The 24,727-nt window shown below is 45.4% G+C and overlaps 2 protein-coding genes and 1 non-coding gene across 4 annotated transcripts; all 3 read right to left on the reverse strand.

The window, feature by feature from the left end:
- Positions 1–1,340: 1,340 nt before the first annotated feature.
- On the reverse strand, positions 1,341–10,136 carry trim8b (tripartite motif containing 8b). 2 transcript variants are annotated; one of them, XM_056297346.1, is made up of 6 exons: positions 7,370–10,136; positions 4,485–4,580; positions 4,082–4,347; positions 3,830–3,945; positions 3,295–3,669; positions 1,341–1,843 (listed from the first exon to the last, which is right to left on the reverse strand). In XM_056297346.1, exons 1-6 carry the CDS (start codon positions 7,973–7,975, stop codon positions 1,788–1,790), a joined length of 1,515 nt encoding a protein of 504 aa, XP_056153321.1. In that variant the 5' UTR covers positions 7,976–10,136; the 3' UTR covers positions 1,341–1,787. The 2 variants fall into 2 exon arrangements, with proteins under 2 accessions (XP_056153321.1, XP_056153320.1); XM_056297345.1 differs by having other exon boundaries at positions 1,341–3,669.
- Positions 10,137–11,132: 996 nt separating this feature from the next.
- LOC130128111 (U5 spliceosomal RNA) lies at positions 11,133–11,248 on the reverse strand. Its single transcript, XR_008811881.1, has one exon. It is a non-coding gene; the product is annotated as a U5 spliceosomal RNA (small nuclear RNA).
- Positions 11,249–16,299: 5,051 nt separating this feature from the next.
- Positions 16,300–24,461, reverse strand: LOC130127150 (alpha-N-acetylgalactosaminide alpha-2,6-sialyltransferase 1-like). The gene is made up of 8 exons (XM_056296721.1): positions 24,276–24,461; positions 23,710–23,872; positions 23,102–23,264; positions 20,736–20,874; positions 20,536–20,639; positions 20,280–20,363; positions 20,072–20,171; positions 16,300–16,491 (listed from the first exon to the last, which is right to left on the reverse strand). The coding sequence occupies exons 1-8, from the start codon at positions 24,459–24,461 to the stop codon at positions 16,300–16,302; spliced, it is 1,131 nt and encodes a 376-aa protein (XP_056152696.1).
- Between the last annotated feature and the right edge of the window lie 266 nt (positions 24,462–24,727).

Consider the following 24,727-nt stretch of genomic DNA (forward strand, 5'->3'; position numbering starts at 1 on the left):
ACTGAGATTTGCTGATGTGAGCAAAGCAACAACATTGAGACCTCTGTCCACAAACTCGAGCTTGGGAGTCGTATCTCGAATGATCATTTCGGATGTTTTCGCGCAAGCGTTCAGATGCGTCTTTGGCCTGAGAATTGTCCACCAAACTGCTCAAACTGACGGGTATGGTTTGATTTTCTGACAGCAGCCCCACAAACATTTACTTAATAACTAACGTGGAATACGCGGGGATCGTAAGGTCATGTGAGACATGTAATCTTTGGTTCATGGACGTTTGGTTATCTTGAATTTATTTTAGGTTTAATGGGTTTTTTGTTTTCTTTTATGAAAATAAAACAAAACGCTTTGTGGTTGCCCTCGTTTCTCCTTCTAATTTTTGGCAGCTATCACAAAACAGACAAACCAACCATGTATTCAAGTTAAACCCGTTTCTAACCAGACAGCCGAACCGAAGACTCATCTGAGCGTCCCATGAAATAAACGGGATTTATACATTTTGGTATAATGGTAACGGTTGCAGAGAGGACTGGATCTGAAAGTAGGATAGCTACAGTGAAGATTGTGTAAAGACAGTGAAACATACATAAGCACTGCTTTTCCCTCGGCCTCTCCCGAAATGTCAAACTTAAAACGCTTAATATATTAATTTACCATGAGAACATGAACTAAGACGGTAATGCTTTTGCATTCCACCCTCTGTCTTGCACACACACACGCACATACACACACACACACGGAGCATTCCTATTCTCTGAAGGGGATTAATACCCAAAGGGGACACACACACACACACACACACATGCACACACATACGCATGCACACACACATGCACGCACATTCGCTCACCATTTGAATGACAACTCCTCGAGCCTCATCTTACCCATCCTGTTCTCTCTCTGCAGGCTCCCACCCACATATACTCAGGGGCCATGTTTGAACTGGATGGACACAAAGACATTTAAAGCTGTGGTGAAATGGGCCCATCTTGGGGGGGGCGGGGGGGGAGTAAATACAGCAATACCCTCATGAAATAATGCAAATTAGACAAGGCAAGCAACCCCGAAAGCTTTGCTGCATATTCATCTAGTAACAGCAGACCTGATACTTGGGGTGGCACAGTTGCTGGGGACCGCTGCGGTATCTGGAGGGGGAGGATCTCAGTTTCTCTTCGTGTCATTTACTATATTAGTGTGTCAGCTGTATGATTGAGGGGGCATATGGAAAAACACTGAGCTACAGTACATACGGACGATGAGATTCAATCCTCTGACGGATGTGAGAAATGTGAAGCCTGTGTGACGAAATGGGGGCTTTGTACACAGTTAACAGCAGAGGCAGGTTTAAATTCCTTGATTTATTTGGAACCTTCCTCCAAATGACATGTCCGTAATTTTTCCATTTCACAAAATATTTACAAAAAAAGATACTTCTCCTTTTTTTTTCTTTTTTTTAAATGTTGGGTTGAATGTTCTTGTAACAACTTCCTTGTGGATTTTGAACATTTGCTTACATCAAGCAGTCCAGTCTCTTTCTTTAGAAAAAGTTCATGAAAAAAATTATCCCATCCTTTTTTGACGCACTCTTTTAAACCTGCATACAGTTTTCCCATTGCTCTTCTTTTTTTCTTCTTTTTTTTCTCGAGTGCTTATAAAAATCTTCCCCGCATGCTTACAGCCGCAAACAGGAAGCCAGAGCTAGTGTGCTTGTTGAGAGGAAGTGACATCTTTGCCCTGCAGGAAGTACAATTACAGCGTCGTCAACACTCCAGATGCTTGTGTTGATTAGGTTAGTCTGTCCAGTCTTGCCTCTGTTTCAACAAGTCTTTGAAGACAAACATGAAACCTATGGATGTAGCACATAACACAAATGTCGTAGTTACTATTAAATGGAAACAGTCTCTTTCAGACAAAGAATTTCAGTCCTATGGGAGGCCTGGCAGCAGGAAGGGGGATTGGATCCTCCCTCCAGAAAGGGAGTGCTAGGAATAGGGGCTGGATTCCCAGAATGCAGAGGACTAGGTTAGGGTCAATGAGCCCCCTCAGACACAGCTCCAGTGTCCTCTTGTGGGTTGGCATCCGTAGTCCAGGCATACCAAGGCGTCCCCAAGTGCATTGTGGGTGTTCCACACAGTGGGGAACATGGAAGAGCATTTTGTGTTCAAGCTGTACGATACATCCCTGAACTCAGCAATGAAAGGAGGCCAAAGTGCAGCAACCAAATCAAGGGACACATAGTGACAGTTGTCCATGTAGAAGAATCTACCAAACAAAATCTGATGAGCAGAATAACGTATGATAGAGCTAACATAAGGCAATCAACCTCGGTACAACTTTGAGGGACAATTTCATAGGGAAACATAAGACGCTAGGGGACTAAAACCAGAAAGCTCAACATGGCATAGGATTATCCCCATTCTGTTTGGCCTCATCTTAGGTGAAGCCTTTCCAACAATCCATCTCCTGCTATTTAAATAAAACAATGCGCCTCATCCCTTTGTCATAGGCCCATTGTGCAGTGCTCAAAGTTTATGCATTGACCACTGAATCTTGGTGTGTATAAAATCCTATGTCCAGCTGAGGTGTACCAGAGTGAATGTTGCAGTTTATGCATCGACACTTTATGCATAATACACTGACAGGACAAAAAAAGGAAATAAAACAGTTCAACCCTGCCCCCGAAAGCATGTATGTGTTCTACACACACACGTGTGTGTGTGTGTGTGTGTGTGTGTGTGTGTGTGTGTGTGTGTGTGTGTGTGTGAGAGACAGACAGAGAGAGAGAGAGAGCGAGCAAGAGAGTATATATTAACATTTGTTTAAGTGTGTGTAGTAAAGAATTGCAATAAATCTGAGTGTTCATGTGCATTATCCTGTTTATACAGCCTGTACAGGCTTACTATTTGGGTGTTAGTTTCTATATCTAAATGTGTGTGCATATACTGTATGTGCAGGTGTGTGTATGTCCATGTTAACTTGTGACATAGTGCTTTGCAGAGGGCTGCCCATAGAGCCCATAGAAGTCTGCATGTCTGTGTGTCTGTGAGGCATCTATCCAGTCCCTCACTGCCAAGCCCTGCATTGATGGACCCCCAGAGGCCAGACCTGGGGGTGGGGGATAGTCCTGGGCACTGACCCAGGGGAATGAACCCGACCGTGGGTATGGGGGATGGCTGCGGTGGCCTGACACAGAGGGTACTCCAGAGCAGTAGCAGTTATCCATCGTACACACAAGGATCTTACGGCCCCCGTACTGAGGCAGCACTGCCTGCTGGGAAGAATGGGAAGAGCTACTACCTCCATGAGGAAAGTGTGAGGAGCCAAACACTGAGCCTGAATGATGATTGGTCAGTGATCCGCTGCCACTTCCTGTTCCGCTGCCCTCACTAATGTGGGAGGGGCCACAGGGGCCAAGAGGTTGTTGATTGGTGGACTGGCCCTCTCCTGAGGTTGAGCCGGAACCCAGGTATGGCTGCTTGGCCATGGATGTGGATGAAGATGAGGAGGAAGAGGAAGACTCTTTGAAACCGGTAGCAGGGGTTTTCCCAACATTCCCACTTCCATCTGGGAAGGCGGTGGAGTGCTTCCGTTTCTCTGCTCCTGAACCAGAGCTCTGACCACTGGCGTAAGCAGGGACAGACTGCAGGAAGTTGGAAGGAGGGGTGAGGGGAGCTGGGAGAGAGAGTGGGGGAGAAAATGGGTAGGGGAGGTGGTGAAAAATTATGAAAGAAGAACTTAAAACTCAGACTGGCTACAAATAATCTGATGTAAATTTGAGGCATTTATGTGAGCCATGTCTAGAGAGAAACCACAAAGAGGTTTAGGCTCCTACCTTCCAGTGTTCTCCGCAAGCTCTTCTCTCTCTTTGAGAGTTCAGAAAGGAACAGCTTTGAATTTAGACTTCCCACTTTGTAAGGAGGGAGAGCAGTGCCCAAACATGCCTGAGACCTGTGAAAAATACAGAGAGACGCAATGCGCCAGATGAGTGGTCCACCTAGAAACACAACTGTAGGCTACATTAAACAAATGCAAAAATGTAAATAGTCATTTTGAGGATAGACGTTTTGAAAGGCATCTCTCTAACCTATCCATAAGGATTCTGACAGGCTTGGTGTTCTTCATGAAACTGAGTTCCTCTGCTTTACTGAAGGCCGTCTGGACAGAGCTTAGAAGCTTCTGGGCTTCATGGCGCTGTTCTCCCAGGGCGAGAACCTGGGCAGCATTTTCCTGGCAGAACCGGGACTGAGCCCTGTCGAGTGCCTCCAATGTTCTACCCAGGTCCTCTTCCAAGAGCTGATGCATCCGCTGGTACTGCAAACGCACCTCCTCTTTCAACTCACACACCCTGTCCTATAGAGGGCAAAAAGAAGCACACACATATTCAAAACACACCTTAATGCAAATATCAACCCATTTTTTCCCCCTCATTTTACATAAAATTGTGGAGGGCCCCCATGAAATGTATAGGCCCATGGTGCCAAACATACCTCCACAACACATTTGTCAGAGTCGAGTTTGCAAAGCTGTTCTTCAATGTCCTGCACTCTCTCCTCAACTCGCTCCTGTTGCCTCAACAGGCTTTGCTATGAGGGGAAAAAAAATCAAAAGGAGGAACATGAGGATGTTAAGGACAAAAATACAGAGGGAAAGGAGGGAGGGGAGAAAAAAGACAGACAGACAGAAAGAAAAGATTCTTGAATTGGTTCATTTTTAGGCCTGGTGAGCAGTGACCACAACTAGCCACTAGCATCCCCTCCCCATGTTTTTGAGATATTAGAAGCCAGGGAACTGGCTAATTTAGTCTCCATCCAGCTCACAATCCCTGTAAGTGGGGGGAGAAGGAGGGGGGATGCTGTCATAGCAACCAACAGCTATTTTGTGTTTGCATGAGTGAGTGAGGAATAATGGAGGGGAACTAGAGGGAGGGAGCAGAGATGGATAAATGGGCATAAAGAGGCAGAAAAAGCTACAGCAGCTCTTCTCCCCCTTGCTTTACTTTCACTCCCCCATGCTCTACTCTCCTTGTGACTCCTTTTATCTATTGGTGCACCCCCACTGCTCCTTCTCGCACTCCTCTTCCTTCTCCAGCAGATGCACATGTATTCAGCCGTACAGGGCCTGTTCTCTGAGTCATGGCAATGTTGTGACAACAACAGTCGTTATTTCTGGGACGGTAATTGTGTGTCAACAACAGCAGATGCCTGCTCGGGCCTGACTGAGATCCTTAGCCGGCACCACTGACGGCAAACAAAGCCAACGTGGACGGGCCTCGTGCGGCACCAGCAGGACCTTTAGATTGCTCCCTCTATTGACTGCATAAGTTGAGTCTAGCATTCACAAAGGAGGAGTGGCTCTGATGGTCACAGATTCTTATGGCTCTCATTGTATGAACTTTGATGTTAAACATAAGTAATATTAGTTAAGCGTTCTAAATTTAGGCTTGGTAGAGTGGTTTAGGGTTTTTTGAAAAACTGTGAGCAGTGCACAAGTAATCCAGTAATGTGAATCTGATCCAGATAGAAAAAAAATGTCAAGAGAGGCTTGGTGATGGGCCTGGGATTAGGTAAAAACAGAACTGAGTGGGACACTAATGGGAACATTTCACTCTCTGCAGTCATTAGTCCTACAGGTCAATGCTGCAAGATCATGCACCCCCATGGTCACATATATACAACAACCACACACGCATGCAACAATCACAGATGCGCACACAAACCACAGTTAAATCCAGGACTGTGACCTGATTGCGCTGATTGATAGATTTAGGCTCTGTGCAGAGGCCAGGGGAATAACAGGGTCAGAGGAGCCATAGTTCCCCCAAGGGGGTAACAAGAGAATGTACCTTTGGGTGGTGGTGGTAGTGGGTTGGGGGCGAGTATAAGAAGGGGAGGGTACTGTTTAGCTGTCATTTCAACATAGTGTCTTTTCCCATCAGAATCACTAGAGCAGGGGAGCAGAGCCAGAGGGAAGGTCAGTCCTAGCCCAGAGAGCATGGTGTACCATGGGGGTTAGTGGGGTGAATGTGGTAGGGGCTTATGGAGGAGGGGGGCTAGTGAGTGGCTGAAGGGGGGGGGGTCACAGTGCATTCCTTCTCTGATACCTCCTATTCAGAGTGGAGGTCACATGAGGTTTGGAGTGCTGGTAAAACTATCCCCATGTCAAAAACAGAATGTTTTATGATAATGACCCAACAGGAGCAGCTGTAAAGGATTCGTTAGCACAGTTTTAAATTAAGACCGAGTCTTAACCTGTGGCCATTCTCCTGCCCCAAGCAAACTATTAAGTATTTGCAAGCTGAGTCATAGCTTTACTGCCGGGAAGAAACCCCCTAACTTGTCAATTTGACACCAAAAAGGAGCACTGGGTGTATTGTATGAGTCAATGTTGAGGCCTTTACAGGTCCCTGCTGACTAAACTCAATCTGCTACCACCTACCTAATAATACACCCACCACCAAGAAAAACGGCCAGGCAAACCATCCCACTTCCGTTCCACCAACTATAGCATGCTACACCGTACCCCCAGGAAGAGAAGTTCATAAAAACGCTCAAGGAAACCACAGAATGGTGGTGACGAATCACTTTAATTTCTTCCCCCAAAAGCCCTTCCTCTCTTCTGCTGCTGCATCCCACCCCCCACCCCCTACAACTGGTGATCCCAAGCTAGGATGCACCTGTGCTGGGGAGATAAGGCCGACTGAGAGCCTTTCATTGTTCCACCCTCAACTGCATTGTTTGTCATTCCAACACATGGCTTGGAATGGACACTAATTGAACAAAAGTCAGCTAAAGGATAGACAGGCTAGCACTAAAAACACACACTCAAATTTCAATAGCCTCCGAAATTGGGCAATTCTGTTTTTCATTAAACCATTCCATTTGGTATGACCATCAAAGGATAGTTAAAGCTTTGCTTTTTATCCACATATACTGAAGGGTCTCCCCCTTTACTAGGTCTTTTATGCAGTCAGGAACAGCATTAAAATGCAGCCCTCCTCCTTAATTGTTGGTCGTTTCTTTCTTTTATTACCCTAATAACCAATACTCAAATGACTCCTGTAAAGCTGTTCTACATGCACTTATCAACTGATGAACACCTGACAGGCCACCATGCCGAATAACTTTTATTCAGATTTAGATTAAACTGAATTGTGTTATTAATCACTTATCAGCTTTAATAACATGTATTTCTACTTTAGTCACGACAATCCCTTATCAGAGTAGACAGTACTGGCAGTGATTTTGTTTTCGGTCATGATATAAGAATGTGAGTAGACTCAATGCAAAAGGGAGTTAATTTATATGCAGTTATAAAAGCAACTCTCCATGTGTATGTATGTATACATTACTAGGTATAAAAAGAATATCCTTACTCTTATATCGTTACGTCGTAGTTCAACGTCGGTGACTGCATGGCCATGGCTGGGATGGCAGCGGGCAAAGCAACAGTACTGACAGACGGCAGTCTGCTCAGCCTCGCAGTGGTACAGCCTGTACTCGTCATGCTGCGGGCAGGTCCAGGCCTTCACAGCCTCAGCCTCCACCAACAGGTGCCCCAGGGCTGAGCATGGCTGCTGCAGGTGTGTCTGGATGTGGGATTGGCAGCAGGGAGCATTGCAGCGCAGGCAAACTTTCACTGCAGGGAGCGGTGGGCCGCGGCGACAGAGGATACACTGCAAGGCTGGTGTGGCAGCCTTTTCAATGCTCAAGGCATTGTACTTTTCGACAATGTTGGACAGTTTGTGGTTCTTCTCCAAGCTGGGCTTCTGTGTGTAAGCATGGTTGCACTCAGGGCAGCGAGCCAGTGTGGAATCTTTGGCCCAGGCCTCGCTGATGCAGCCGCGGCAGAAGTTGTGCTTGCAGGGCAACTGGATGGGGTCTGAGAAGACGTGCAGGCAGATGGGGCAGATCAACTCCTCCTCGAAACAGTTCCTCCATGTCTCGGCCATATCAGAAGCCATCATGGTCCAGCCAGGCATACACCAATGCCAGTTCTTGAAATCTTATATATCACTAGCTCCTTGTGACTAGCTTTCGGTCTCTCTGTCCTCAACGTAAGGAAATGTGATGCTAGCACACTCTGGTTGCCGAGTGAAACTTAAAAACAGTACTGTTGCGATTGCAAAGAATCTCTTCATATAGTCCAACACAAGTGTCCAGCTGAAACCAAGTCTGTGTAAAACGTGGGTGAGAGACTCCCTGACAGATGACTAGTATTGCTTATTGCTGGGGCATGAAGGCAAATTCCAGAAAATGACCTTAGAAGGCTTCAGGCAACAATGACAACACCTTTGTGATTACAACACACAGTAGTGGCTGACGTTATGCCTGTTACAGTAAAGGGTGCTTTCCTTTACTCTAAATCACGCTCGCTAGGCCTGCTTTCTCAGTCGAGCTTCTCAGTGTCTATGTGTGTAGGTTTACAGGAAGCAGCTATGGCCAACACTCTTTGTCAGCTACAGATTAACCATGAAATGCAAGCAAGGCACAGAGAACCACCGTGTTTGAGGTTTTATTTTATTATCTACAGGTCTACTCATACCGACTAGTACATGAGTAATAACGTGAATCAATCTCTGTATAGCAAAGACACTTGATCGCTCACCTTTTTTCCCCCCTGTCTGCGTAGGCCCTTACCTTCAAGTTAATGAGCCTGATCTCCACGTCAGTTGATTATATATCCGAAACTGATTCGGACTAAGAGCCGAACCTAGAAAATCGTAAAAAAAAAAAACGGAGAATATCCTGACTGCCTTGTCCCACACCCTGAATAGGTTTTTACACAGAGGGTTTTACACCTGAACCTTACACATCGATAGCTCAAGGTTGGTGTTTTTCCAATAATCACAATGCAGCGTAATGCTTTTGTCCGTTGAATCAGAAATGAGACTCTTTGGGGAGCCTCCACGAGAAATTATATCCAACAACGAGGCAAATTGGCAGTCAGGTGAAACACATAAAACACTATTTTACACATCAGATACATCTGACGAGTATCCTCAGCCCTTCGACAAACATAGCGCTACGCTGCAACGGACTTTGACACGACAGCGACATAATACTGTCTATTCTATTTGATGAATAACGCCTCGTATGTGGCACAGGCGAAACTCGCATATCTATACACAAGGCCTCAGCTTTTCTCACAATAGTCACTTTTCGGGCGACCGTGAAGGCCGTGTAATTGTACGGAAAGCGAAAACAGACACAGGGCATAATTTAAGGGCTATGTGCTGCATAGTTAATCGTTTAATAGCCGAATCCAGTTCATGCGCACAAAACAAAGGGTTTTAGAATCCGCTGGAATGTTGGCTGCTGTGGCGAGCCTTTGGTTTTCGCCGACAGATCCACCAAAAACGTCTCTTTGACCCGAAGATTACGCGGCGACCCCCTTTTACATCGGTCTTTTTTCTCCTACGAATTCAAGACATTTGTCACCTCAGCCATTAGCCAACAACATATTTGTCTACTTCCTCAGCTTCGATTAAATCATGCAATTACCTCAGACGTCACCTCACCATTTTCGACCCCAAAGCGCAGGCGTAAATACAGGCTACATCTGGACTTTTTATTTCTCAAACCGCAGTTGCAATTACTGACATGTAGTCAGTGCCGCTTACAGCAGACATCGTCAAACAGAATCGGTATAAATACAAAAATATACCCTTCTAATCTTAAAGGGGACGTCGCTATTCTGTCCTTGTTAGGGGTAGCTGTCATCAGCCATCTTGCAATCCTCATTAAAAAAAGAAATACATTCGCCGTGGAAAGACTGCAGGCTATCCCCCCCCCCTCAAAAAAAACTCGTTTACGACTGCTGACCTACACGGGATGATCAACGAAATACCCCGTTATTAAAAACAAACAACCAATAAAAAAAAAACCCAACAAAACACGGCTTTTTAATCATGTATATGTCCAAAGGTGGAGCCTAGACGTGGCTATTCGCGAGCCCTAGTCTCTTCATTAGATCCTTGGCAAGGCCGCCTCAACAGTACATAAATCCCAATACGCCTTTGAATAATTATTGGTGTTTTTTCCTCTCCCGTTTCTCTTTCTCTCTCTTTCTTTCTCAGGCAGGCTTCGGGGAGAGGAGGAATGCAGGCGAGCTGGACTAGCAGTAACATCAGCTCCCCCCCACCTTCCGGATCAACGCTTCGGCTGGTCACATGACCTGTCACACAACCGATGTGTGTCACGTTTTCGCCGGGCGGAGCTGAGAGAGGAACCGGAGAGAGAAGTGTGTGTGTGTGGGGGGGGGGTCATATTTAATAGCCTTACTGCATTTGTTAATGGCATGGATGTTCGTTACAGTCTGCTGAAACAGCCGAGGATATACAGACCGATACTGCATCCAAACGTGAATGTGCATTACAGGGTGGGGGGAAGCTTGAAAAAAATGCGCAGAGGAATTACAGCAAAAACACACAACACATTTCAAGCAAACTGGATTAAACAAAAAGGGGGGTGATATAAAATCGTCGACGCTGACAAAATACCCTCTGAAATTTGCCTATTACTTGAAAGTCAAACAATTGTCACTGCTGAATGTCTGATTCTTTCTCTTTTTTTTGTTGAGGCAACACACTTTACCTTTGTTTTATTTACAGAGCACTTTTCGTTAGAGTGCTGAATCTAAGCGTTCGTACTCATAAATAAATTGTTTGACTAGGGGCAAATTTACAAGTAAAGTGAGTGTGACTTTCTTTGCTTGATTTTTGTGACTTTTTTTTTTTTACCTGATTCAACAGCCTCAAGGCTGGCTAAATTCCTCAAGTCACATACGGAGTTCACGTGGGACTTTTGTGTTTACCTTACAGCAATGTAGAAACCAATGAACAGAGAAGTGCAACCTCCATGCATGGGTCCATTGGTTTTGAGATGATCGTTACTCAAATGGCTCAGCACCGAAAAGGATCATTGCTTATTTTAAATGTGTTTATAACACGGTAGCGGATGTTGGCACCCATTCCACGTGCATTTCCCGTTATTATGACGAAGGTGCATGAGACTTCAAAGGTGCACTACACGTTCATGCTATCACGCTCCATTACACAATACAGAGTCAGTGATAGCATGACTGCGTTTTATGTCACAGCATGATTCTTAAATTGGTTAATTTTCAACAAAGAAGGAAGCCCCGTCTTTCGACAGGGCATCAAAAAATTAGTTGATACTCATAGTGTTCCTCTCCACGGAAATCTTTAGTAAAAGGCGAAAGATTTATACGATCTGAAGAGAAACAAGAGTGTACTGACTACTGGTTGTAGAGACATGGTAGCCTTCTGCAGAGATATAAATCTAATTGATGGGTCACCACAAAAATTTGAACAATAATAGTTAAGTGTGTTCATGTTAACAAACTCGTGTACTCGTAATAAAAAACACAAAAATTAATAGAATATATTTAATTATAAGATTAACATCACAGTAATGACGCAAGGGATGCTGGGAGTGTTGTATTCACTTCGTAGCTGTTCGAACCACTGTTGTTTTCTCTTTACGATACACACATAGTGGATCGGTCATTTTTATACTTTCTTTTGAAATATGATCGGGAAACGGCCAAAAATGTATTTCTACTTCCATTTTTACTTCCCAAAAACGTGTAAACCCCCGACAAACAAAAAAACAAAAAAACGCCACATTTATAGTACGCATGCGCATTGGCACATGACCCTACCAAATGAATTCCAATGCGCACGCGCGACCCCCCCCACACACACACATACAATAACACGCTCCGATAGATTTGCCGACAAAATGTTTACTCTCCTTTCTATTTCTAAAAAAAAAGAAGACCAAGGACAACCTGGGACGTATCTAAAGCATTAAGGAGATCAGAGCGGAAGGCTGAACCATACGGCGGACTGGTGACATTATGAAGCTATCCAATAATGACTTACACTTCCAAACGCAACATCTGTGATTTCACTGCAGCTAGGTTTTGGCTCAAGTAGAGCTGGAGAGATGGTATTCTATATATTTAAACAAATAATATTATGTTTAAACAAATAATATTATGTAGAACAACGACTCCTTGTGGGAGTGTGGGATGGTTGATGGAAAAATCCTCCTGAATCCCAGCAATTCATTTTTGCCCTTTGTTGACATGTGTGACTTGACAAAATTCTCTTTCTTTAAAATGGCATTCATCAGAAACGGGACAGATTTACTTTAAGTGTGTCATTATGTAATGATCAGTTTTGTGAGTATGCTGATTGACTCTATGGAGTAAACATCTCTGGAGTAGTGAGTTTTCAGAGCAGAGCAACCCCCCCCACCTAATAATTCTTTTAATGCATGTCCTCTGTTGATGACATCATGATTTGCTATTTATTTCTGCTGTTTTACGCAATAAAGAATACAGTCAGTGGTTAGGTAGATCTGTTCGTTAATGCAAATAGCCAAACAGAAAATCATACGGCAGCAACTCAATATAAAAAGCATGCAGATATGGTCAAGAAGTTCAGTTACTGTCTGACCAAATACTAACATAGGGAAGATGCGTGATCTAAGCAACTCTCTAGCTGCACTTTGCGTTAAACCTAGAAATGGGCAAAATGCAACAGAGGACCACGCCATGTACCACTCCTGTCAACTAAGAGCAGGAAAATTAGCTACAGTGGGAACAGGATCCCCAACACTGGAAAAATCTGAAAACTGGAAAAATCGCCTGGTCTGAAAAATCTCAATTTCTGCTACAACATGCAGCAAATCACATGAGGTCCCAGGTTATACCAGTCCTATGTAAACAGGGCTTTACTCGTTCATGTGATGTCACACGCTGTGTCCGAAATCATTCACGCATTCACAATTCCCTCCTCAGTATCTAGGGAGTTCTGTGTAGAGGACTATATAGTTAGCTCGTCTGCAAAATGAAAAAACAAACAACAAAAAAAACACACTTTCAGACACAACTTGTGTCATTTTCTGTGTGCCATTCATTGTGTTACTGCTGTCGCACAATTAAAACGTATCAAGTCGACGTCGGTTGGTGGACCATCCATAATAAATACCGGCAGGCATTTTTGTGATGAATACATATTATACTGAACGTATCTTCCCAAATGAATAAATATAAAGTACTTAGTGGCATTTGCTCTTTATACTCTTTACTCTTTCACTCTTTATCAAATGGCATTTAAAGCTCTGGAAATGCCACCCAATGTCAATCTTTCTTTGCTCTCGTGATCATTCAGATATTTTTTGACCAGGAGAAGAAACAAAATTATTGGACAGAGAAAACTGAGACGTGCTGCTCTTGCTACACCAGCAAGACGTCGTCAAATTGTAGTTGACGGTGACGCTAGGCCTTTACATTTATATTCACAATAGCGTTAAGCGTACATAATTTCTGAATTCTCCGTGTGAAAAATTAACTCTCAAGGTGTCAGTCTACGCCCCCTGTTGGGGAAACTTAGGCATAGCACAATTTTGTTTTCACATCAGAATCACAACCAGAACCAGTTTATAATGGCCAAGTATGTGTAGGCCTACACATACATAGAATTTAACTCCTCCATTGCTCTCCATGTCCTTACACAGAATAGACACACAGCTAAAACAAAGACAACAAGGTAAACCTTAACTACTATGTACAGATATAGATGTATATAAAAATATATTGTAAAAAGGGGCAAAAAACCCCAATAATGATGTTGTAACAGGAAGACAATAGTGCAATGGTGCAGAGTGCAAAGATGCTGGAATAAATATGTTAACAGGTTACTTTATATACATGAGGTAGGTGGACATGACAGAATATGTGTATACTATGTATATACGGTATATAAAGTGTACTTAGATTTATTTTGACAGTGATGATATGTTAAAACTGTGTTTAAACTACAAAATATATAATTCAGTATCTGTAGGTAGAGTGGATGTTCAGTGTTACAGGTATATTGCATGGGAATTTTTTTCTGACACTCTATGACTCTTATGTGTTTATCAGAGTGACTGCATGTGGAAAGAAACTGTTTTTATATCTGGTTGTTTTAGGGTACAGCGCTCTGTAGCGCCTACCAGAGGGGAGGAGTTGGAACAGGTTGTGACCAGGGTGTGATGGGTCTGCAGTGATGTTGCCTGCCCGTTTCCTGACACTGGAGATGCATAACTCCTGAATGGAGGGCAGGTTGGCACCAATGATTTTCTCTGCAGTCCTGACTGTCCGTTGTAGTCTGTTCCTGTCCTGTTTGGTGGCCGAGCCAAACCAGAAAATGATGGATGTGCAGAGAGCAGACTGGATTATTGCAGAGTAGAACTGAATCAGCAGTTCCTGAGGCAGCTTGAACTTCCTGAGCTGTCGCAGGAAGTACATCCTCTGCTGGGCCTTTTTGATGATTGTGTCTGTGTTGGATGCCCACTTTAGGTCCCGGGAGACTGTGGATCCCAGAAACCTGATGGTTCAGGTTGTTATGACCGCACCAGAGGGCCAGCTGTTCAACCTCCTGTCTGTGTGCAGACTCGTCACCATCCCAGATGAGGCAGATGATTGTTATGTTGCTTGCAAACTTCAGGAATTTAACAGACGGGTCTCCTGGGATGCAGTCATTTGTGTAGAGGGAGAAGAGCAGAGGGGGAGAGCACATATCCCTGGGGGTGGGGGGGTGGATTGTCCAGGTGCTGGATGGATGTGATTTTCCCCAGCCTCATGTGCTGCCTCCTGTCTGTCAGGAAGTTTGTGATCCACTGACAGGTTGGGGTTAGTACAGTGAGCTGAGTTAATCTGGTGAACAAGACTTCTGGGATGACAGTGTTTAATACTGAGCTGAAGTCCACAAACAGGATCCTTGCATACATTCCTGCAGAGTCGAGGTGTTGCAAGATGTAGTGCGGCCCCATTTTGAATGCATCATCCACTGACCTGTTTGCCTGGTGAGCAAACTGCAGGGGGTCCACCAGGAGTGTCAACACCAGTCTCTCGAAAGACTTCATGACCACAGATATCAGGGCGATGGGCCTGTAAACATTCAGTCCAGTGATGGAGGGTTCTTTGGGACCGGGATGATAGTGGAGTGTTTGAAGCAGGAGGGGACTTCACACAGCTCCAGTATGCCTGGGGGGAATAGCGTCATCCTCCCACTCGCTACATCCCCTTGGCAAAACTCCTCGCTGTCAGGTGAAAAGAAGCAGCCAGCGACTCCACATATATCGGAGGAGGCATGTGGTAGTCTGCAGCCCTCCTCGGATCGGCAGAGGGGGTGGAACAGCGACCGGGAAGGCTCGGAAAATAGAGTAATTGGCCAAGAACAATTGGGGAGAAAAAAAAGGGGGGCGGATCGCACGTTTTTGGTTCAAGTTTCATTCCATGTAAATGGTTTCAATTGCTAATGCTAACAGTGTTAATAGTTGTTAACAATATTGCCTTTGATGTGTATCTTCTCCATAACATTATTAAACCCACTGGAAAGTTAAGGACATGTTGGTATGTTAGAATGGACGAATGGAGACAATAGTAGTTTCAATACCCCACGTCGTTTCAACGCATCTGACAGTGTTTGTATTTGTTTGACCACCAGATGGTGATGAAGTTGTGCTGCATGGTCTAAGGATTCATATTTTGCACACATTTTGCATGAAACTGTGATTTCGTTTTTTTTAACTTCACAGAAAAAAATGAAAAAGAGAAAAATGAACTTCTTTTCATTGTTTTCCAGTTGTTGTTGTTTTTTTTTTCAGAATAGATATGGATTAAATCTGCAATGCAGCAGCACATGACCTTAAATTACATTCCCCACTAGCAGTAAACTCTGAGGAAAATATTACTTGCCATCAATCCCTGGTATTAACCACACAGAGAACTGGAATTTACCATATCAACATACACTAAAAAGTGGCACTTAAAGAGCGCACAGAAAAATATATAAATTATAAAATGTTCCATTCCATTCAAACACTTCAACACTTAAATATTTCCCATATATATATATATTTTATTTTTTTTTTGCTTTACACCTTTATTTGATAGTGACAGGAGAGAGAGAGTGAGAGAGAGACGGGGAGAGAGGGGGGTGACATGCACCAAAAGGCCCGAGCTGGATTCGAACAGAGGCCGCTGAGGTATTGGACTCAGCCTTGATATGTGGTACACACTATTAAATGGCGTTGTATTGAATATTTAATAACATTTTACTTAAACCTGGTGCTAATTTTTTTCTAATGTTGTGAACCACTCCTTTCTGACATTCCAGGTAGAGAAAAACAAGCAACAAAACAATTGTAAACAATATCCATCCCAGGTCTGATGCTGATATAATGTATACAGGGTATCAGGGTTTCATAGGCATGTCTGTACTCACTATGAGTCTGTCCCAGAGTCTTTCCTTTGGTAAAGCTTCATAATATTAGTGTCATGCAGTTTCTTCCATGTTTTCATTTCCATGATGTAGTCATGGTTGATGAAGAAAATAACATTGGTTTTTGTATGTCTCTCAACATAGTAGTTTGGGTATTTACTGTAGTCCTCTGTCATGAATCCATATGCGTCAACCTTGGTGAGAAAGAAAAAGGGAACTGATATGAGATCCTGCCAGTTAATCCTGCACAAGTCTAGTATAGTTTCATCATATGCATATATTGCTAAATTACATACACCACAGATTTGTTCATGCACAGAGGGGATTAATAATTTTGGGGTGATTTTTTTTTCTTTTTGGATTTTCCTTCATTCGTTCATTCATTCATTCATTCATTCATTCATTCATTCATTCATCTTCAGCTGTTTCTCCAGGGTAGGATCGCAGTGGCAGCAAGCTAAGTAGGGCATTCCAGACATCCCTCTCCCCAGCAACGCCCTCCAGCTCCTCCTGGGGGATCACAAGGCATTCCCAGGTCAGATTGGACATGTAGCCCCTCCAGTGAGTTCTGGGTCTACCCCAGGGTCTCCTCCCAGTTGGCCATGCCCAGTAAACCTCAAAAGGAAGGCGCCCAGGGGGCATCCTAATCAGATGCCCAAACCACCTCAACTGGCTCTTTTCGACGCGAAGGAGTGGCGGCTCTACTGCGAGCTCCCTCCGGATGTCCGAGCTCCTCACCCTATCTCTAAGCCCTATCTCTGAGCCCAGACACCCTACGGAGGAAACTCATTTCAGCAGCTTGTATCCGCGATCTCACCCTTTCGGTCACTACCCAAAGCTCATGACCATAGGTGAGGGTTGGAATGAAGATTGACCGGTGAACTGAGAGTTTTGCATTCTGGCTCAGCTCCCGCTTCAGCACAACGGCCCGGTACAACGTCCGCATTACTGCTGATGCTGCACCAAGCTGCCTGTCAATCTCCCGCTCCATCCTACCCTCATTCGTGAACAAGACCCCGAAATACTTGAACTCATTCACTTGAGGCAACAACTCATCCCCAACCCAGAGGGAGCAATCCACCATTTTCCGGTAAAGAACCATGGCCTCAGACTTGGAGGTGCTGACTATCATCCCGACCATTTCACACTCAGCTGCAAACCGCCCTAGTGCATGCTGGAGGTCATGTCCTAATGAAGCCAACAAAACCACATCATCTGCGAAGAGCAGAGATGCAATTCTGAGGTTCCCAAAATGGACATACTCCTCACCTTGGCTGTGGCTTGATCCTGTCCATGAATATCACAAACAGAATCGGAGATGAGGGACAACCTTGGCGGAGTCTGACACCCACCGAATACATGTTTGACGTTGTGCTGAGAATGCGGCCATAGCTCTCACTTTGGTTATACAAGGACCAGATGGCTTGTAGCAACTGCCCTGGTACCCCATACTCCCGCAGTACCCCCCACAGTGCCCCTGGGTACACGGTCGTAAGCCTTCTCCAAGTCCACAAAACACATGTAGACTGGCTGGTCAAATTCCCATGTCCCTCCCAGCACTTCCGCAAGGGTAAAGATATCTCATCCACACCCGACGCCTTGCCACCGAGGAGCTTTTTAATTACCTCAGAGACCTCTGCCAGGGATATGGGTGGGGCTTCCCCTGAGTCTCCAGACTCTACCTCCTCCACTGAGGATGTGTTAGCCGGGTTCAGGAGCTCCTCAAAGTGTTCTTTCCACTGCTCAACAACATCCTCAGTCCGAGTCAACAGTTCCCCCCCTGCTTCCCCTACCTGAGTCAAGCCCTGCTTCCCCTTCCCGAGTCACCAGATGGTTTGCCAGAACTTCCTTGAGGCCAACCAAAAGTCCTCCTCCATAGCCTCGCCTAACTCCTCCCATACTCGAGATTTTGCTTCCGTGACTGCCGAAGCCGCAGCCCTTCTGGCCTCCCGGTATCTGTCTGCTGCTTCAGGAGACCCCTGGGCCAACCAAGCCCGAAAGACCTCCTTCTTCAGCCTGACGGCTTCCCTCACCGCTGGTGTCCACCAGCGGGTTCTTAGGTTGCCGCCTTAACAGGCATCAATGACCTTATGACCACAGCTCCTGCCTGCTGCATCTGCAATAGAAGCTTTGAACATGGCCCACTCAGACTCCATGTCCCCAGCCTCCCTCGGGATACACGAGAACTTCTTCCGGAGGTGGGAGTTGAAGACCTCATGGACAGGGGCTTCTGTCAGATGTTCCCAGTTCACCCTCACTACATGTTTGGGTTTGCCAGGTCTGTCCAGCAGCCTTCCCCACCATCTGATCCAAGTCACCACCAAGTGGTGATCAACTGACAGCTCTGCTCCTCTCTTCATCCGAGTGTCCAAAACATACGGCTGCAGATCTGATGATACGACCACAAAGTCTATCATCAATCTTCGGCCTAAGGTATTCTGGTACCAAGTACACTTATGAATTACCTTATGTTTGACCATGGTGTGTGTTATGGCCCATCAATGACTCACACAGAAGTCCAATAACAAGGCACCACTCAGATTCAGATCGGGGAGGCCGTTCCTCCCAATCACGCCCCTCCAGGTTTCTCCATCGTTGCCCTCGTGAGCATTGAGGTCCCCCAGCAGAACTATAGAGTCCCGAGGTGGAAACTTATCCAGGACACCACCCAGAGACTCCAAGAAGGCCAGATACTCCAAACTGCTATTCGGTCCACAAGCACACACAACAGTCAGAGCCTTCCCCCCAGCGACTCGCAGTCGTATAGAGGCAACCCTCTCATTCCCTGGAGGGAACGCCAACATGGCAGCGCTCAACCAGGGACTTGTGAGTATCCTCACACCCACCCGGCACCTGTCACCTTGGCCAACTCCAGAAAAGTAACGAGTCCAACCCCTGTCCAGGGGTTTGGTACCAGAGCAGAGCCCCATGCTATGTGTGGAGGTGAGCCTAACTATATCTAGTTGGTACTGCTCCACCTCCCGCACCAGCTCAGGCTCCTTCCCTGTAGAGAGGTGATATTCCACATCCTGAGGACCAATCTGCGATGCTGGAAGTCGGCATGCCCTGGTTCCCGCCTTTGCATGCTGCCTGGCCTGCATTGCACCCTACCCCAATGCTCATCCCTGCGTGTGGTGGGTCCATGAAGTGGTGGCTCCATGTTGTTTTTTCGGGCTGGGCCTGATGCAGATCGGGCCCCATGGGCCAAGGCCCAGCCACCATATGCTTGCCGGCAAGCTCCCTTCCCAGGTCTGGCTCCAGGAGGGGGCCCCGGTTTCCCTTTTCCAGGTGAGGTGCTGTAACTCTGCTGCTGTGATTTCATTGGGTTCCTTGGGGATTTTCTTTTTGGATTTTTTCCTCCCTTCTTCTCCCCAATTGTGTCCGACCAATTACCCCATTCTTCCAAACTATTGTGGTTGCTGCTCCACCCGCTCTGCTGATTCGGGGAGGGCTGCAGGCTACCATGCCTCCTCCGATACATGTGGAGCAGCCACTTCTTTTCACCTGACAGTGAGGGGTTTCGCCAGGGGAAAATAGCATGTGGGAGGATCACACTATTCCCCCCAGTTCCCCCTCCCCTCTGAACAGGTGCCTCGACCAACATCCGGCTTCCCACCTGCAGACACGGCCAGTTGTGTCTGTAGGGACGCCCGACCAAGCTGGAGGTAACACGGGGATTCAAACCAGTGATCTCCGTGGTGATAGGCAATGGAATAGACCGCTATGCTAGCCGGACGCCCAATTTCAGGGTAATTTTGAATAACATTAACTTACTACATCACACGTGTGCAGAGCCAGAAACAGAGTGAAAGCGCCATTGGTGGGCCTCACTATAGCCCAGTGCTTTCCGTTGAGTTGTGAAGACTTCAGAAACCTATGGGCAAGCACAGTGGTAGGGATACACATGTAAATGTGCACACACAAGGGCTTTGTCATGTAGATGGCTAGATTACACAGGATTAATTGCAAATGGAGGTTTGACCTGTTCCGCACATATCTGAGAAAGTCTGGATGAAGAACGTAGAAACGATTTTCATCAAACTGCCCTGCATAATATGTCCATGGCCTGGAATGTAAAAACACAATAGTTCATGGGAAGTAGGAAGTTCTAGTAGTAGTTTGTAAAAGGATACTTGCCTTCAAGGGAAAACGCTGCTCTCTCTCACTACCACAATGATTGTGTGTGAGTGAATGTTAGTCCATCCAGTTTACAGTGTGTGTAGAGTTTAAATATTCACCGGTAGTACTTGTATGGACCATTGGAGACCCTTTCTCTACTGAGAAGACCCTGCAGCCACTGGAAATCCCTCAGACCCTCAGGAATCATCACATACTTAATACCCTGCAAAAGAGCAACAGCGCAGCTGTGTGAACACGCACCATGTTGCTTGTGTGCATTTACACGAAGGACAGAACCTCACTATTTGAGTGTTTTTACCTCGTTGTGAGGGATGGTTTTGAATCCGTATTTCTTGAAATAATACAGTGATGCTGTAATGGAGTGGGCTGGGTGAACGTATACTGAGGTCTTTCCCCCCACGTCTTCCTCATAACCCTCTGTGACAACACCATTCATCCTAAAACAAGGATCGGAATCAAACGAGACCACAGGGCATCTTAAACAATCATGATTTATCAGTAGAAACAGGGATTTTCTTCAGATCAAAGCAAAATTGCTACCAATAAAGCCAAATCAGATGCTAAATACACACCGTACGCGGTATGGATATCCTTTGTGATGCCACCCTTGTTTCTGGCCATGTTTACCTCCCATCCTATCATAAAGTGCAATGTCAGATATAGTTTTCCAGTATTGCACAGGATTTGCTCAGTCAGTACAGTGTGCATGTGTTTGTGCAGGTGACTGTAAATGATAGTCTTTCCAAACTCATTCAGATTGGGCCTTTCTGAGCCGTATATAGAATGGTACTTGCACAATGAATTGTATTTGTTTGCGAAATCAAGACTTAATACACCAACAAAAAGAGCACTATCGTATCAGGAAAAGATAACGAAGTCAAATTATTTATGCTAACCATGGTGTAACCTAGGGCGTTGTTCTGTTTAAACACATGCAAAAGTACTGAAGCCTAAATTAAATAGTAAAAAGGCTTTCAAAAGAAAAAAAAAAGACTGAACCGGAGATTAGACTTTAAATTGAAAATTCTATCCCTGCATTTTGGAGTTAAATACTACAAAGCTTCGTCTAAAACTGAGAAACCATCCAATCCAATCCCAGAGAACCATTAAGATGAATCAAGTTGTACTTTATTATTCCCTGCGGGGAAATTTTTCCTCTGCATTTGACCCACTCTCACCATTTTAGAGCAGCAGGCAGCCACACCTGCGTTTTTAGAGGGTGCCTTGGTCAAGGGCAGTGGAGGGGGCATCCGGGTGGCATAGCGGTCTATTCCGTTGCCTACCAACATGGGGATCTCCGGCTCGAGTCCCCGCGTTACCTCCAGCTTGGTCGGGCGTCCCTACAGACACAATTGGCCGTGTCTGTGGGTGGGAAGCCAGATGTGGGTATGTGTCCTGGTCGCTGCACTGGCGCCTCCTCTGGTCAGTTGGGGCGCCTGTTCGGGGGGAGGGGGGAAATATGCTACATCCCCCTGGTGAAACTCCTCACTGTCAGGTGAAAAGAAGCGGCTGGCGACTCCACATGTATCAGAGGAGACATGTGGTAGTCTGCAGCCCTCCCTGGATCGGCAGAGGGGGTGGAGCAGCAACCAGGACAGCTCGGAAGAGTGGGGTAGTTGGCCAAGTACAATTCGGAGAAAAAGGAGGGGGGGCAATAGAGGGAGCATCTCAGGCCCTAACATTTCACGTATTTGAATGTGGGGAGGCAACCCACACAAATACAGCTAGAACAAGCAAACTCCAGGCACACAGGAATCGGAGCCAAAACTTGAACCCCAAACCCTGTTCTTGCAAGGCAACAGTGCATATCACTGCCCCACCGTGAACCACTAACTTTATCATTCACTGTGACTCTCCCTGGAAGCGCTCTGCTGACAACGAAAAGGAGGGTGTCATCGCTGAGACACGGACAATTGATTGAGCTGTAATGCTTAGATGGAAGTTCTGAACCAGAGAGTTCGAATTTACGCCCACACTACTGCCACTGCATTCACACACCCGGTTTACCAGCCAATGTTATGAAGCAGCTACAGGAAAAGTCTGTCGGGTGGACCCCTAACATGTTGGACCCCACACGTAGATGAATAAAATATGAGTTGGGTAGAACGATGACACGCTGCCATTAGCCAACAGAGCTCTCTGGGTAGATTTGTGTTGACTGCCACGTTTAGCCGCCCTACACCACCGTCTCCACCCTCCTACGTTACACCCTTTTCAAAATGTGAGTGAGCAGGGACATGATAAAATAAAATAATAATAAAAAAAACCCACACAGCTTACTTCCTCTTCAGCAAACTTGTTATATAGGCTTTAAATCATGCAACTTTTCTGACACTGTGTGTGTGTGTATGTGTATGCTCATGTGAGAAGTGTTGAAAAATGATTCTTAGGAGGACCCACACCATGGGCAAATATTAACACATATCCTGCATGAATAGCAGGAGTGGTACAGGCTTAAATGTCTTCACAACAGCTTAGAAAAGTAGAGAGAGGCAACAAAGCAAACTGCTGTTTGACTCAAGAAATCTGTGATAAAGAAACTGCCATTTATCACTCCAGTAAACGTTTAAGCGTTGAAACCATATTTCCCTTAGTGGCAAATCGGTTACAAACACAATCTTATGGTTTGACGTTTCGGCCCCTGTCTGGCCTTTCCACCCTTACCGGAACACATAATCATGTGAATCTATTTCTTGTCCCATGTGAGAGCCATTGAGGATGCCGGCAGTGCCAACAACGGCACAACGCACACATCCATTCGAGTCTTTCCTGGGGAAAAGTAATGGCTCCTTTGGCTTCGGGATCAAATCCACAGCTGCCTTCACCTCTGTGGACCAAAGTGAAATTTACACATGCATACATTGATCACGTGGTTGAATCATAATGCACACAAGGCACTGTTAATTAGTTTCAGCATGCACTTTGCACCCTTTGCACAAGTTCCCTCCTACACACACACACACACACACACATCTTCCTATACTTGTGGGGACCCCTCATTGACTACATTCACTCCCTTGCCCTTAAACCTAGCCATCATAACTACATGCCTAACCTTAACCCTTACCCTAACCTTAACCTAATCCTAATTCTAATCTTAACCCTAAAACCAAGTCCTAATCCTGAAATAGACCCTGTTCCTCATGGGAACCCATAAAATGTCCCTACAAGGTAGATGGTTTCAGGTTTTTCTATCCTAATGGGGACCAAATGTCCTCATTAGGATAGAACCCGGTACACACACACACACACACACACACACAAGTGCCTACCATTGTAGTTATACTCCATGAAACCGAAAGGATTATTAAAATGAGCGAGTCTGTTCCACTCGCTGATGTTGACAGATTCTTTGTGCATGAATAAACCTATATCAGGAATGGCAGCCTCCTTAAAGCTTGGGTCCTCAGTCTTCCACAGAGAATTGGGACAAGTCTGAAAATGCAAACAATGATAATGGAAAAAGGACTGATTTAGATTTTTAAACCTAAAAAAAAAGAGGATAAAATAGTTAATTTCCCTCCATTCTCATTCTGCAGAACATACTGATTATTTAAAGGCCACGCACATCCAAGGTACGGGTGGATATACTTGGACAAGAAAGAAGACAGGCATAAAAGGAGAGGCCGGGGCTGTCACCACATAAATGAAGTTTGATTGAGATATAGTAGAGGTAAGTATAATACAAATAGAGGACAGTGGAGAAAAAAAAAGTGCAACCATGCTATACTGTTACACTGTCGATGCATTGGCAGCAAACACCACATTCATGCTCATCCCCCCCTACAGAGATATTCGGTTCAGTTTATGCTGACCCATCCTTGTATAGTCTGCTTACTGTCTGTCTGGGTTGGGGGCACGGGATATAAACATCTTCAAAATCCCTTCGAGGCAACTTTTCAAAGTCCTTCTTGAAGAGGATGGGAATCGGGGTCTCCACGGGGGAACTTGTCGGTTCATACGTGGACAAGTCCCCCATGACCTTGTTATCAGGTGTCACCGGGGTCAAGTGGTCTGTGGCCATTGGCTCTAAATAGGCTTTCCTTGTTGTGCTCCCGGCGGTAGGTGGGGTCGTGTTGTCTTTGTTCCCAGAGGATACGTACATGTCAGGGAAGACATTTGTCACAATATGCTTCTCTCGCACCGAGAGAAGAGCTCTGTAGAACTGGAAACTTCACAGAAAAACAATTGATACAAAACGCCAGTGTTAGCCGACCACGTGTTATTTCAGTTAGCCATTAACTCTCATTAACGACCACTGTGAGAATTAATCTCCGAACATTTTCATTA

This window comes from Lampris incognitus, chromosome 17 (assembly GCF_029633865.1).
Source record: "Lampris incognitus isolate fLamInc1 chromosome 17, fLamInc1.hap2, whole genome shotgun sequence".
In the NCBI taxonomy this organism is placed as follows: domain Eukaryota; kingdom Metazoa; phylum Chordata; class Actinopteri; order Lampriformes; family Lampridae; genus Lampris; species Lampris incognitus.

Coding starts and splice junctions, on each gene's coding strand:
- trim8b (XM_056297345.1), bottom strand. CDS start 7,975: ATGCCTGGCTGGACCATGATGGCTTCTGATATGGCCGAGACATGGAGG. Junction 3,946..4,081: donor GTCAGAATCCTTATGGATAG/GTTAGAGAGATG, acceptor TATTTTTCACAG/GTCTCAGGCATGTTTGGGCA. Junction 3,670..3,829: donor CTTGCGGAGAACACTGGAAG/GTAGGAGCCTAA, acceptor TCTCTCTCCCAG/CTCCCCTCACCCCTCCTTCC.
- LOC130127150 (XM_056296721.1), bottom strand. CDS start 24,461: ATGGCCACAGACCACTTGACCCCGGTGACACCTGATAACAAGGTCATG. Junction 20,364..20,535: donor GGTCCATACAAGTACTACCG/GTGAATATTTAA, acceptor TTTACATTCCAG/GCCATGGACATATTATGCAG. Junction 20,172..20,279: donor CTCAGATATGTGCGGAACAG/GTCAAACCTCCA, acceptor GCTTGCCCATAG/GTTTCTGAAGTCTTCACAAC.